Consider the following 14549-nt stretch of genomic DNA (forward strand, 5'->3'; position numbering starts at 1 on the left):
TGCGTGTGTGTGTGCGTGTGTAATAATCGAACTGTTGCGGACGTTCCATGTTATAGAGAACATTGCTCTTAGATAAAATCTGAAGATATATAAAATGTTGTCGATTTTGTGTGAAAAATAAGCGCCTGTCGTGTAGCCCGTGGCTATTTTATATTGTCTCTGGGTAGTGAAAATATCATCAAGGCTAACTTAATTTTCTATTTAGAAAGCTATACCCTTTTCTTATTCATTGTCAAATATGAAACTTCGACTTGAATTTACTGCCAGGCTTATCAGTGGCTAGATTTTATTTGGGAATGCACTGTTACAGGTCTTATTGCTCCTTGTCACTTGTTCTGTAAGTAACTAAACCTATTTGATATTGACAGACTAAAGTTCTAACATTGTTAAATAAATATCCTTTCTCTGATATCAAATTGCTCCTTGTATTTGATAGTGTATACATACATACATACATACATACATACATACATAACACATGTGATGCGACACAGTGAAGAACTCGTGAACTTGATTCGCTTATGATATTACTCCACTACTCCATTTCTCATAACCTTGAATGCTTAATAAAAAACCTTTTGCAATCAAATATCAACCTCATAATTTTCAGGCACGGAGTGAAGTTGAGAGAGACTCCAACCCGCGTGTCCGCATGGGTCAAACACTCGAACACTACACAATGAACATTACAGAGTTATGGCCCCTTAATGACGTCACGGATAAATGGCAGTGAAGTTCGTGATGCCTGCGTGTATGGTGTCCTGTTCAAGGATAAATCTCTCAATAGTGTGACACTATTCTCATGAATAAAGTCACATGTACATTGGAATCAGGTAATCGTTGAATACAACCCATGTTTACAATGCGTAGACGAACTGCTCATTATCTTCCTTCGCTTCGGTCAAAAGTTTATGCGGAAATCCTCAAATGGCCTTGACATTCAGTCATTGCATGATCATGGAGTGACAGTATAGCTTCGGGTCAATATATAACGGCATACGATACACATGGGCGCCTAGTTGTAGGAAACACTAGTGTTAGTCTGGGGTGTATTACTTTATGTCAGCCGTGGTCGCAGACACATCATTATGATTGTTTAGAAACAGGATTTCCCAGTGTTGGAGAATAACCCTCACTTCTGTGAGTCGATCGCAGGCCAATAACCTTTCTGGTTGTGATGACATCGCCCAAAGCGTGATGAGCACATGGTGTTTATAATTAGACACGACTGGACTTACATAGTTTCGGGTACATTTGGAGTACCAGAAGACACTTGACACTGGGTGTACACCTTCTCACTGTGAACACTGTCATGTAAACAATGAATTGGTCCTCTAATATCATGCTTATATTAAGAAGAAGCTAAGGAATTTGGAATTACTTCAGACAGGTGTCATTTGCATAAGCACAGAGAGAAAAATGTTTGTTTCAAAGTTTAGATTTCTTGTAACTTACAGGTGCCATCCGAAGGTTCTAGGAATCTACGTAGCCCAGCAACATACAAGGAAATTTGTGTTGAATATGAACCATGCTGCCAAAGATGAAAATGTGCACCCTGAAAAGTCTGGCTCTGTTTCAAGTTCACATGAAAACTTGTCGAGAGAAAAATGTTGCCGAAAAAAGAAACCTTCAAGAAAGGCCAGTCCAAGAAAACGACGACACATAGCACCAGAATTGACAATGTCTCCAGAGGAAGCAAGTCTAGTTCACAAGCAGGACAAACCCAAGTCCCCCCTTAAAGCAGCATTGAGTGAGAGGGTTGGGACTTCAACAGGTGTGACAGAGAGTGCCATTGGGTTGAACAATGCCCCATGTTTTGTGAGGACTAGGATTTCTATTCCCCAATTATTTTCATCTGCTGGGGGACAATTTCAGACGTTTCACAATCAGTGTATCACAGCTTCCAAACTGATCCCACAACTAGCAAGCCATCAAATGAGGGAATACTCAACCCATTCCCTCCCCCAAGCAGTAGCTGTTTCCCAAGTGCCACAGATTCAGGATGTCCCAAGGACAGACCCAGAGAAAGGCCTGGCCGAACCAGCAATAGCAGGTAGGAATGACAGTTATGTCTTCATCATGCTGTTCGTTAGTAAGCGCTATGCAGTAGAAATATGAGTTACTGTACTCGACATAATAAGCGCCTAGGGCGCTCTCAAAATTAGACATAGGGGGCTCTTATTAGAATATTTTTGTTGTTGAAAGATGCTGTTCGTTAGTAAGCGCTATGCAGTAGAAATATGAGTTACTGTATTCGACATAATAAGCGCCCAGGGCACTCTCAAAATTAGACATAGGAGGCTCTTATTAGAATAATTTTTTTGTTGAAAGATCATGCTGTTCGTTAGTAAGTGCTATGTAGTAGAAATATGAGTTACTGTATTCGGCATAATAAGCGCCCAGGGCGCTCTCAAAATTAGACATAGGGGGCTCTTATTAGAATAGAAATTTTGTTGAAAGATCGTAAATTTTGTGGTTTATGCTGACAGCCTGAAATGATACAAAAGAAAAGTCTATGTGTATTATACACGACAGATATATTTTTCCAGAACTTAATTGCCAATAAGTAAGGGTCCATATAACACACGACTGTGTATTATACACAAATAGAAAAGACTTGTGTACATTGATCACTTGGAAGGGGTGCTAATTGGGATTGTTCACTAGCCAATATATCAGCTAATATCGCCGTGGGGCGATTATTAGAGCAGAGCGCGTTCAATATTTGCTTTTTATTGAGGTATATATGTAGAAACTAGTGTGCATACTGTGTAAATCTGTGTATCAACAATGGTAACTTCACAGACTGCTCATTTCATCATTAACACACCAAATACAGTTCCCTATCATCAGCCAATCAGGAAACAGTCGTCCGTCAGTGGGTGTGGCCTATTTTTTTCCTGGTAATATGGAAATATGAATGAAAAAAAATTGCTTGATTAGCCAATGCCGCAGATGCACTTGCTGTGCGTTTTTTAATTTGTGATTAAAGTTTGGCTAATTCGCTGCCATTCATGCAAGGTATGGAAATTGAGCTTGGAAAGTCAACAAACACAAATTACGAATAGTTAATCACAGAGGGACATCCCTGGAAGCCTGAAATTCCACTTGTTGGGAGGATTCTTGCTATTGGGTAAACTTACTAGAGTTGGGAATTGGTTACTTTTTGAGACTGATCTTTGGTTTGATAAAGCAATGGACATCATAAATGATCAATTTATCTTGTTAATAATCAGCAGGGGTGTTCCGTGACATACAAAAGTGGGGGTTCAGGGGATGTCCAATAATTAATTTTAAGGGTCCTTGCAGGCAGTATGAGGGTCCTGTAAGTTAATGAAATGATGTACTGTACTGTACGTGAAGATCATTTCTTTAGAGCCTGGAATGAATCCAGTTGTTTATCGCCGCACTCAGCAATATTCCAGTTATATGACGGCCAATGATTATGTGGACAGTGGGTCATGATAGGTGGGTGAAATAACAGATGCCCATAACTGCTCTTGATGATGTGTAGGTATAATGAATGTTATTGTGCGTCCCTCGTTACGCAGCATAATTTCTTTCTGCATCCATTCTCTGCATTTGTGTGTACTGGACGCACATTTGTGCGTCGAGTAAAACCCTGAATCAGTCATGAGTTGACATGTTTGTTCATTTGTTGTCAGATTTCTAATTTCTAAAGTTTTGGGGTTATCTGGTCTGCAAGTTTTCAATCTGCAAAAATAAATTTTCAGGATTTGAAGAGTGCTACTTTTTGAGCTGTCTTATGTGTGTTGAAGCTGTGTTGGGACCATAACTGTTGGTTGAAAGCAATTTTGCACTGGCACCAAGATTGTGTGTACTTTCAGAAATAATCTCTTTGAGGGTGTCATGATCAGGAGGAGGGATCATACAAAAATGGTAAATGAAATGGGGGTGGGGGTGGGGGTGGGGGGTGGTAAGCAAAATAACTTACAGTCATCAGACCCTCTTTGATAAATGACCAGTCCCCTATAAGTTAATGGTAATATTTCGAATCATTATCGGACGGACAAAGGGGAAATTCTCCCAGTTCCTAATTTAAACCTTCCTGTGACAAATGCAGTTTTGATGGTTATGTTAATGTACTGTTAAGCACATAGAGTTATTCATGTCTAGGGGAACAGGTATTGTGGTGTGTATGCAGGTCAAAGCATACTTCTACACACAAATAAGTCGGGCAAACAAGTGGTTCCAGTTCAAGGTCAGTCTATCAGTTCAAAGGTCACTGTATTATGTATGAACATCTGCTGTGCCTACATTACCATAATAAAACATGTTGTTCAAGTCTTACTGGATTGTTGACCCGTGGTGCTATCTGTGGCGTTACTGATTATCAAGTGTACAGGTCAAAGTTAAGGCCCAATGTCACATGACCATTGTTAGCCTTCAGGATTAACCTCCCAGTAACAATGAGTGAATGAGTTAACATTAACGTAATTGAATTAAGGTTGATCTCCCTGTAGAAACTGGCATTGGAATTAAATTTTCAGCAATATTTTCATAAACAGTGAGTTAGATCCAAATAGTATTCAGTTCAAAGGTGCCTACAATTACAACTTTGCTGTAATTAAAATTTCTACAAAATATATTACATGGTTTGCCATGGTTACCAAATAAATATAAACTATATTTGTTAAAAAACAGCATTCCTTTGATAGTTAACTAATTACTGACAAATAAATAAAATTACTCCTATTTTATCCAGAAATTACTGATAGTGCATAAATAGGGTAGGCGCCTCTGACAGTTCTTTAGGTCTAGACTAGATTTTTGAGAATACAGGTTATCTTTAACTTGTCTCCTACTTACAGACGAGTACCAGTGTCTGACCCTTGTGTACAGAAATGCATGCATGAAATGAAAAACTCTAATGTATAAAAACTGCAACAGTTTTTAAAGCAAACATTGAAGGTAAGAATCAGTATTTTGTATTCAGTGTGCGACTGTAATTGCTACTTGTATTGACATGATTGAGGAGTAAAAGTTGCGATCCACCGATGCATTAGTGTATTGTCCTAATACTAATATAAGGCAGGTCAAGTGTACTCACTGGTATTTTACAGGTATTACCCAGTACACAGGATTTGCTTTTCATTTCTGCATGTTCCATGGTCAGTGTGTGTTTGCATATACTCTGACCATAGAAATGTTTATTTTACCACAAGAAATAAATGGTGGAAAGTACTAAGCACACTAACTCTCATTTCACTGCCACCTTGGCACCAATCATGATGTAACCATTTTTGTGTGTGCAGAGATTCCTCCAAGCTCCCTACTGGGTTTCTCACCTTCCCTGCAAGGAGTATAACAAGCTGATAACAATTTGTGACTGTCATTATCACACAATGTAGTGGCACCTGTGAAGATCCGGGGTAGAATAGGTCTTCGGCAACCCATGCTTGCTGTACAAGGCGATTATGCTTGTCGTCAGAAGCAACTAACAGTATCGGGTGGTCAGACTCGCTGACTTGGTTGATGCATGTCATTGATCCCAACTGAGTGGATCGATGCTCATGATATTAATCACTGGATTGTCTGGTCCAGACTCGATTATTTACAGACTGCCATCATATTGCTGGACTATTGCTGAGTGTGGCATTAACAACAAACAAAAAACAAACAAACAACAATGCAATGGAGCTTGTAGACGGGTTTGGGACTGTTTTTGCTTTGCTTTTTCTCTTTGGAAGAGATGGATTCTTTTCACAATATCTTCTGATCGATCTATTTTTAAACAGCAATCATGTTGGGATTTCCCATTTGTTTTATGCAAGATAAAGCTTGATAGCAATGACTTTCGTATTTTGGGATTGTTTTTCTTAATCAAAAGGCAGAAGTTGGACATCTCACATTAATAATAAAAATAATAATAATAATAGGCCCTTTTATATTGGGCATAATATCCAACACACGGGCATGCTCAAAGCACTATTATTATACCGGTCACTAGATCAGTGTGCACACAACAATCATTCTCATCTCCTTGGGGAGTATTTAACATGTTTAACCCAAGCTGCCTTTTGGGTGCTAGAAGGTTAACAAAACCACATGGCCATCTCATCCTATCAGGTACCCATTCACTGCTGGGTGAACAGAGGCACATTTCAAACAAAGTCACTTGCCCAAGGAGACGCCACGTGTGTTACACGTGTTTCAGAGTGGGGCAGGACGAAGCCCTAGAAACTCTTAGGAGGCAAGATGCTGAAATGCGGTCACACATCCGAGGTTTCTCTACGACCAATGATGCTTAACTTCACCTGATTGGTGACCTGTGCGGTGTGCACAGTGCACAGGACCACATGTCACCATTTTGCACTTCTATCAGTGCCCATCCAGGAGGTCGGCAGCTTGACATACAATGTTTGTTTTATTACTCCTGGGCGTGTCTCTGAACATGTCATGGACTGAAGGTGGGTTCTTGTTGTAATACTGGATCAACATTTCACACCTGTTTCCTTGTCCAGAAATACCAGTCATTGTTATTCAGTTGCTGTTGTTGAGTGTTTTCATGGTCAGGAAGTGGTAAAGGTATTTGTGAGAACCTTGGTCATACTGTCGCTGTGACCTCTGTGTTGAGGATCGTTAGGGGGCATGTACTGTAGTACACTGCACTGGTGTATTTGTAGCTCGAGCCATGGTGTATTTGTAGCTCTTGCCATGGTGAATTTACAGCTCTTGCCATGGTGTATTTGTAGTTCTTGCCATGGTGTATTTGCAGCTCTTGCCATGGTGTATTTACAGCTCTTGCCATGGTGTATTTGCAGCTCTTGCCATGGTGTATTTGCAGCTCTCCCCATGGTGTATTTGCAGCTCTTGCCATGGTGTATTTACAGCTGTTGCCATGGTGTATTTACAGCTCTTGCCATGGTGTATTTACAGCTCTTGCCATGGTGTATTTGCAGCTCTCCCCATGGTGTATTTGCAGCTCTTGCCATGGTGTATTTACAGCTCTTGCCATGGTGTATTTACAGCTCTTGCCATGGTGTATTTGTAGCTCTTGCCATGGTGTATTTGTAGCTCTCCCCATGGTGTATTTGCAGCTCTTGCCATGGTGTATTTACAGCTCTTGCCATGGTGTATTTGTAGCTCTTGCCATGGTGTATTTGTAGCTCTTGCCATGGTGTATATGTAGCTCTTGCCATGGTGTATTTACAGCTCTTGCCATGGTGTATTTGTAGCTCTTGCCATGGTGTATTTACAGCTCTTGCCATGGTGTATTTGCAGCTCTTGCCATGGTGTATTTACAGCTCTTGCCATGGTGTATTTGTAGCTCTTGCCATGGTGTATTTGTAGCTCTTGCCATGGTGTATTTACAGCTCTTGCCATGGTGTATTTGCAGCTCTTGCCATGGTGTATTTACAGCTCTTGCCATGGTGTATTTGCAGCTCTTGCCATGGGGTATTTACAGCTCTTGCCATGGTGTATTTGCAGCTCTCCCCATGGTGTATTTGCAGCTCTTGCCATGGTGTATTTACAGCTCTTGCCATGGTGTATTTACAGCTCTTGCCATGGTGTATTTGCAGCTCTTGCCATGGTGTATTTACAGCTCTTGCCATGGTGTATTTACAGCTCTTGCCATGGTATATGCATGCAGCACTTTCCATGGTGTACTTGCAGCTGTTGCGTTGGTGTATTTGCAGCTCTTGCCATGGGGTATTTGCAGCTCTTACCATGGCATATTTGCAGCTGTTGCCATGGTATATGTATGCAGCACTTACCATGGTGTATTTGCAGCTGTTGCGTTGGTATATATGCAGCTGTTGCCATGGAATATATGCAGCTGTTGCCATGGTATATATGCAGCTATTGCAGTGTTGTATTTACAGCTCTACATAAACATGTAGTAGGGGTCTATGATTGCATAGTATGAACTATTATCAATTTCTTTTAGTCTTTTTCTGTCCTCCTCAACAGCATATTAACTTCCCAAGCATCCAAGAAGTCCTTTGTCAATTTACTAAGCAACTGGGCTCTCGTGGTAAATAGGGTTAATGCAATATTATAATAAAATATGAAAATACCTTTAGAATATCAAAAATGGTTTCCAAATTTGTTAAATCCTTGCCCCTGTGAAGATTCCGGGTATAAATTGATCTCAGCAACCTGTGCTTGTTGTATGAGGCGACTAACGGGATTGGGTGGTCAGACTTGCCGACTTGGTTAATGCATGTCATCGTATCCCATGCTTATGAAGTCAATCACTGGATTGTCTTGTCTAAACATCATACATTGGATTATTGCTGAGTACAGCGTTAAACAACAAGCGAACAGTTAAATCGTTTAGTCCATCACTCTGTACACTTGAATGATGGATGGTTGTCTTTTCCAGGTCAGGGGAAGCTGCCGCGGGAGTGGGAGTACACACAGTTTGGGCAGGAGCACCAGAGGTGTCGATATGCAGGGCTGGAGTTCTCTGTCATGTCCTACAACGTCCTGGCACAGAGGCTTCTGGAGGATCATGGGTATTTGTACCAGGGTGCCGAGGCTCAGGCCTTGCAATGGAAATATCGGCGGGAACGTCTTCTGGAGGAAATAACTTCTCACTCTCCAGATGTAGGTAGTTTGTTTTGGTGTGGGTATAGAATAAATATAGAAATGCTTTCGCTTGTCAGATACCATAACTATTCACACTTTTTATAAGGTTGGTATTACTGGAGCTCGTTTAGTGTTTTGTTGATTACTTGCCGTTTATAGGTTTTTAATAATTTTACTGTAGTGTGTGAAAAGGCAGACATTTATGCGACCAACAGTTTAATCCAACTGAAGAGCTTACAGCCGTAGAAACTAACATTTTTAGTCCACTAGTCCTTATAATAATAACATATAGCAAAACCCTAAAAAAATGCAAATTTCTACTCGTCCTTATGATACCTTAACTATTGGGCAGTTTGGCAAGGACTACAGGACTAATGCCAATTTCTAACGCTGGCTTATAGAGCCATAAGGGCCAATGTGGAGTCCGTTTTGACAAAAGGAATGAAAACCATAACCATATGCATGCCAATGAACATTTTTTATTCTCCGATAAATTCCTAAACTTTAAAACATTCTGACAGCAGAGATATAAATGTTGTTATAAAAAAAAATAAAAAAAGGAAATAAACTTACGTTTTTAATTTGTGTAAGGGTGGAAAGGGCCAGTGTCTGTATTTTGGCCCTTTATACCTCTAGCATTTGCATGGGATTTAACATGTGAGATTGGTAAAACTACTGCTGAAAGAATAAACAAGCTCTTTTAAATGGTTTTCAACTTTGTTGAAATAGTTGAAACATAATAATAATGTTTCCAAACATTCTAATTCTCTTGAACAACCAGTCTCAACCACACATGGAAATGAGAGCTAAATTGTCCAAAATCTAGCAAAGTGACTTTGGCCCTTTTACAGAATTTTAAGTAGCTATATTTAAAAAACTTATCAGTGAAAACATACAATAATTTTTCTACAACTAGAAAAGAACACATACCATGTGGGTAGATGTTATTTATGCAATGCCATGCCTAGCAACCAGGGTTGCTGAGGTCATTGAGTGTGTGGGAGCATGGGTGGCCAGTCGTCCAAGGCGCCAAGATTCGCTGTGCAGAGTTGCGTCCCTTGGGCACAGCAGAAACCTATGATTGTGGGTTCGAATCCCGGTTCCCCCGATTATGTTTCTAGGTTTGACAGCACCATACCCGTTCTTATGGGTTTCACCGAAGTGGTAACCATCTGAGACCTGCATCACTTCGGGCTTTCCTCCAACATTAAGCTGACAAGCCTCGATATAACTGTAATACTGTTAAAAGCGGCGTTAAACCCAACTCACTCACTCATTGAGGGTGCATTAGCTCCACTCAGTGATCTTTCATCTCTACACGCAGTGTTATTGAATAATATTTGTTAGTGAAACTTGTTCCCGCAGTACATAAGCACGCGCTTTGGAATTACACAATGTATGTTTATTAAACAGGTGATCTCTTCTCCAGCTAGTAATATAATGAAATATCACAATGGGTTTCAGAGTGAAGAGTATGCTTTGATGATTCTTTCAGCAATACCCGTGCTCGTGGGTTTCACTGAAGTGGTAAACGTCTGAGACCTGCATCACTTCGGGCTTTCCTCCCACATTAAGCTGACACGCCGTGATATAACTGGAATACTGTTTAACGCGGCGTTAAACCCAACTCACTCACTCACTCTTTCAGCAATGACCTTCACCTTGGTGCGTACTCTGTCCTCAGGTGATGTGTCTGCAGGAGGTTCAGGAGGACCACTACCAGGACTTCTTCAAACCACAGTTGGAAAACCTCGGTAGGTCAAGTTACAACCCATCATAAGGAATGAGTCGTGGGTGCTTATGTAGGTGTAAGAATTTCATAACTTTCATCTGGAAAGCTATCTGAAATTTAATGGGAGGCAGTACCTGGTTTTCTGAGGGTGTGTTTTCTGGTCAAACTAGCTACTAGGGCTGGGACAGGTAACTCGGGTACCCAGGTCGGGTGGGTACTGAGTAGGACCCGGGTACCAACAGGACTGCCCGGACCTGTGGTGAGTCACGTGATATATTGTTTCATGACAGAAATTCACAATATAAGTACATGGTTACACAACAATTTTAAGTCTCTAATGTTCGCATTTCTTCATGACTGAACACATTCCTTCTGACTTAAATATATTTGAACAAAGTTAAAACTTCAGTCAACTTCAGTGTATGCATGACCACATCATTTTATACGTGTATCTTAAAACATTGTGCCAGGGCTACTGTCAAACATTTTGTACCTAACTCTTGACACCAACAGCGGGTACCCAGGTAGGGTCGGGTAATAGGGGTGTGGGTACCCGGGTAATAAATTTGGACTCGTCCCAGCCCAACCAACCAACCCACATTAAGCAGCAAAGCTATGATATAACTGGAATAATGTTCAAAGTGGCATTAAAGTGGCATAAATGCAGAGATATAGCTGAAAAACTGTTCAAAGTGAAATGTGTTTTCCAGGCTACAGAGGAGTGTATATGAAGAGGACAGGAGACAAGTGTGATGGCTGTGCTACGTTCTACAAGCAGGACAGGTTCTCTCTGGGTAACACAACTCCTGTGGAGTACTGCAGAGGCGGGCTGTTGGACCGGGACAACATTGCCTTGATCCTGGAGCTGGTCCCTCGGACGAATGTCTACCAGGGCAGAGTGGGTAAGCTGTGTGTTGCTAACACACATCTCCTGTTCAACCCACGGCGTGGCGACGTCAAATTAGGTCAGCTCATGGTCCTCATGGCCGAGTTAGACAAATGTGCGTTTAATAGTTCCAGTGACCGGACATCACCCGTCAGTTACAGCCCTGTGTTGCTGTGTGGAGACTTCAACTCAGAGCCTCATAGTGATCTGTATAAGTTTATTGCCCGCGGCTATCTTCAGTACCAAGGTCTTATAGCTCGGTTCCTTTCAGGACAGAAAGATGGACGTTATGGACGTGATGTTCGTCTCAAACAGGATTTCTTTTGTCCCTCATTTGGAATCACAGACCAGTGCCAGTACCGAAATGTTATTGATACACGTGCATCTGAGATGGCGTCATCAACGGGAAAGAAGGACCATTGCCCGTCACTTAGTTCCAGTACAGGAGGAAACGATCCCTCCCATCTCCCAGACAACATCCGCCCAGCTCCGTCCGCCCCAACTGAGGCCCTACAAGACATTCGAGGTCGGCCTAGCGGAGTTCATCTCAGTCCAATGGGGAATTCCTATGGGTTCTCGTCCAGCCCTTCTGACTTTTCGTACTTTTCAATGGGTTCCGGACAGCTGTGGCATAGACTAAACTTTGTGTCCTCTTACCATCATACCATAGCTCGGTTAAATCATCAGTGGAATGAGGTGACGACGCAGCACAGTGCAGGATCATGTACTGTCGACTTCATCTTCTATAATGTACTCCACAAAGAGGTGAAGACTCGAAACAACAAGATATACACACGCCACATCAATGAGGGACCGTTGAAGCTGTTGCGGAGGTATGGACTGATGTCACAACGGGAGATATCTAGTCTAGGGGGGCTGCCTAACCCCTCGTGTCCCTCCGACCATGTCCCCCTCATCTCAACGTTCCTTCTCACAAAGTGATGTGGCTGCAGGCACCATTAAACCACTGGACGATTTTAGCCAGAGATTATGATTGGCAATCGTTTAGCCTCAAGGACTGGTTAAGTGAAAAATACTACATACACACTCATTGTTACATACCTCATCTGATTTTGTTGTGTTTCTATGAAAACTATTTATTTATTAGTGTTGATTTGAGATAATTTCTTTATCACTGGACATATGCGGAGGGAAGAGTGACATTTAGTCACTACGTATAGCTACATCCAACTGCTTCCTAGATCTCAGGCACAGCTTAATTTGAAAAAGCACCCTGCACCATTTTCTGAAAGAAATTCACAAAGAATGAAAATTTTGTGTCCTGGGTTGCCCGGAGTGTTGGATATGAAGCAAGGGCGTCATCCACACGCACCAAGTTCCAACAACCTTTGCCTGAGAACCACATGTTTTGTTAAGATTCTGATGAACCGGACCTTAGGTTCGCCTCTTGTAAATGGAATAGTGTTGAGTGCTACATGTATATTGAAGAACTGCATGTAGTTTGGTGAATGTCATTATGTTAACCATCATTGAGAATTCCCATTATTATGAAACAATCACACAGTATTTTGCATATAGACAGTTTTACAGAAGCCAAAAATCAGACAATATATTTTACATTGCATGGATATTGATTTCAACTTTTGCTGTCCAATCAGTTTATGATATCCAACATGTCTGTTTGATTTATATGTGGAAATCATTTAATTTTTGTTGATAAACCGTGAAGTTTATGTAACATGTTGTCTTTTATTTTGTTTTCTTACAAAGATGGCTGTTAGCGTCTCTTGATTATGCAGTTAATCACTTTACAAGATTTGCCTTAATCATGTTTAATGTATCATTATGAAATGCTCTGTGCAGAAAGTATGTGGTTTTCCAATTAAGATATGGTTTGTTTTTTTGCATATTTTGTCCCAACCATGACCTTTAACTTACACATCCCCGATTTTTCCAGTGTATTTGACATCACCTCTGAAACTACAAGAAACTTTGCATGATTGAACATAGCTATTGTGTTTCCTAAAAGAACTGCTCACTTGATTTTCATCTGATGTTAAACATGGCCACCATAATTAGAAACCCTATATTGGCTTTTAACGTGATTAATCTCCCTTCATTTCTCAAAATGTTTTGTTTTTGGCATAGGTATAGTTATCAGTGGGGCCTAACATGTGGTGCATGTGATATAAGATTTGACCTTGATTCAACCTTTTCCACTACAATATTTGGTGTTACCAAAGCGAAAATTCTGTCGTAGGCAATATAATTCAAAGTACATGTGGGTGCAATATTGGGACATCATATCTTAGACTGCACATAAGCCTGCCATCATGTTCCATCGAATTATCTGCATAAATTTGGGTTTTTGTGCATTGTATTCTTTACATAGTGAACAGGCAAATTTCAAACTTCTTCAATTCCTTCGTGAGACCAACAGGTTCAATAACACTGTGTCAGTGTGGGTCTGAAGCCATGGGTGACGTGGTACAAAACAACCTTAGCGTTATGACTGTCGTAATTCTGTGTTAAGGTATAGGAGTTACGATCACCTTAGCAACTTCATCTGATGGCTGACCTGTGCACTACGCACAGGACAATGTGCCGCCTCATGCAAACATTTATACAGTAGCAGGACAATAAATCTCTAAAACATATTTCCATGACATTCTTTCTGCAAGTTAGGTTACATGTTCATCTATTTCATGATTTCTTTTGGTTCTTTAACCGGACCAAACTGCACCAAACTGGACTGGTCTGCGTGAAGAACTTTCCTTTGATATCTATCTATCCAGGCTGTGATGCGCTAGAAAATTACCAATGACATTACCTTCTCATCCTACCGGGTACCCATTCACTGCTGGGTGAACAGAGGCATATTCGAACAAAGTCTCTTGGCTGAGACACCATGTAATGTGTGCATCTGGTTAGGACTGAAGCCCTAGAAAGTCTCAGGAGTCATGCTGTGAAACACAGTCACCCATCCATCTACACTCCAGACATGTTGTGAAACACAGTCACCCATCCATCTACACTCCAGACATGTTGTACCGCCTCCATGGTCTAGTGGTAGAGCAGCCGAGCAGAATGCAGAAGGTCGAGGGTTTCGATCCGCGGCTGCGTCATACCAAACAACGTTAAAAGTTGGTTCGGAGTCAGTATACTGTGTCTTAGTGAGGTATTCATGTTAAACTGTAGCATGGAATGTCATTGGGTATAAATCGGCATCAGTCCAGACTAGTACAAGCACGCACGCACGCACATGCTATATAAGTGCAGTAATCTTGGACGCGATATTAAACCCCATTTCACAACATGTTGCATTACTCTACACTGGACAATAGTACACAAAAAAGATTCAACACAGATTGTCAAAAGAAGATTTATGAAACAATAACAACACTATTAGTATTG

The 14549-nt window shown here is 41.0% G+C and overlaps 1 protein-coding gene across 1 annotated transcript; it reads left to right on the plus strand.

Annotated features, from left to right (window-relative positions):
* The first annotated feature begins 683 nt into the window (after positions 1–683).
* Positions 684–12868, plus strand: LOC124122767 (protein angel homolog 2-like). The gene is made up of 5 exons (XM_046485905.2): positions 684–833; positions 1458–2053; positions 8351–8574; positions 10241–10310; positions 10999–12868. The coding sequence occupies exons 1-5, from the start codon at positions 817–819 to the stop codon at positions 12114–12116; spliced, it is 2025 nt and encodes a 674-aa protein (XP_046341861.2). The 5' UTR covers positions 684–816; the 3' UTR covers positions 12117–12868.
* Positions 12869–14549: the final 1681 nt, after the last annotated feature.

Source organism: Haliotis rufescens, unplaced genomic scaffold (assembly GCF_023055435.1).
Source record: "Haliotis rufescens isolate VD_foot unplaced genomic scaffold, xgHalRufe1.0.p SCAF_3, whole genome shotgun sequence".
NCBI lineage: Eukaryota > Metazoa > Mollusca > Gastropoda > Lepetellida > Haliotidae > Haliotis > Haliotis rufescens.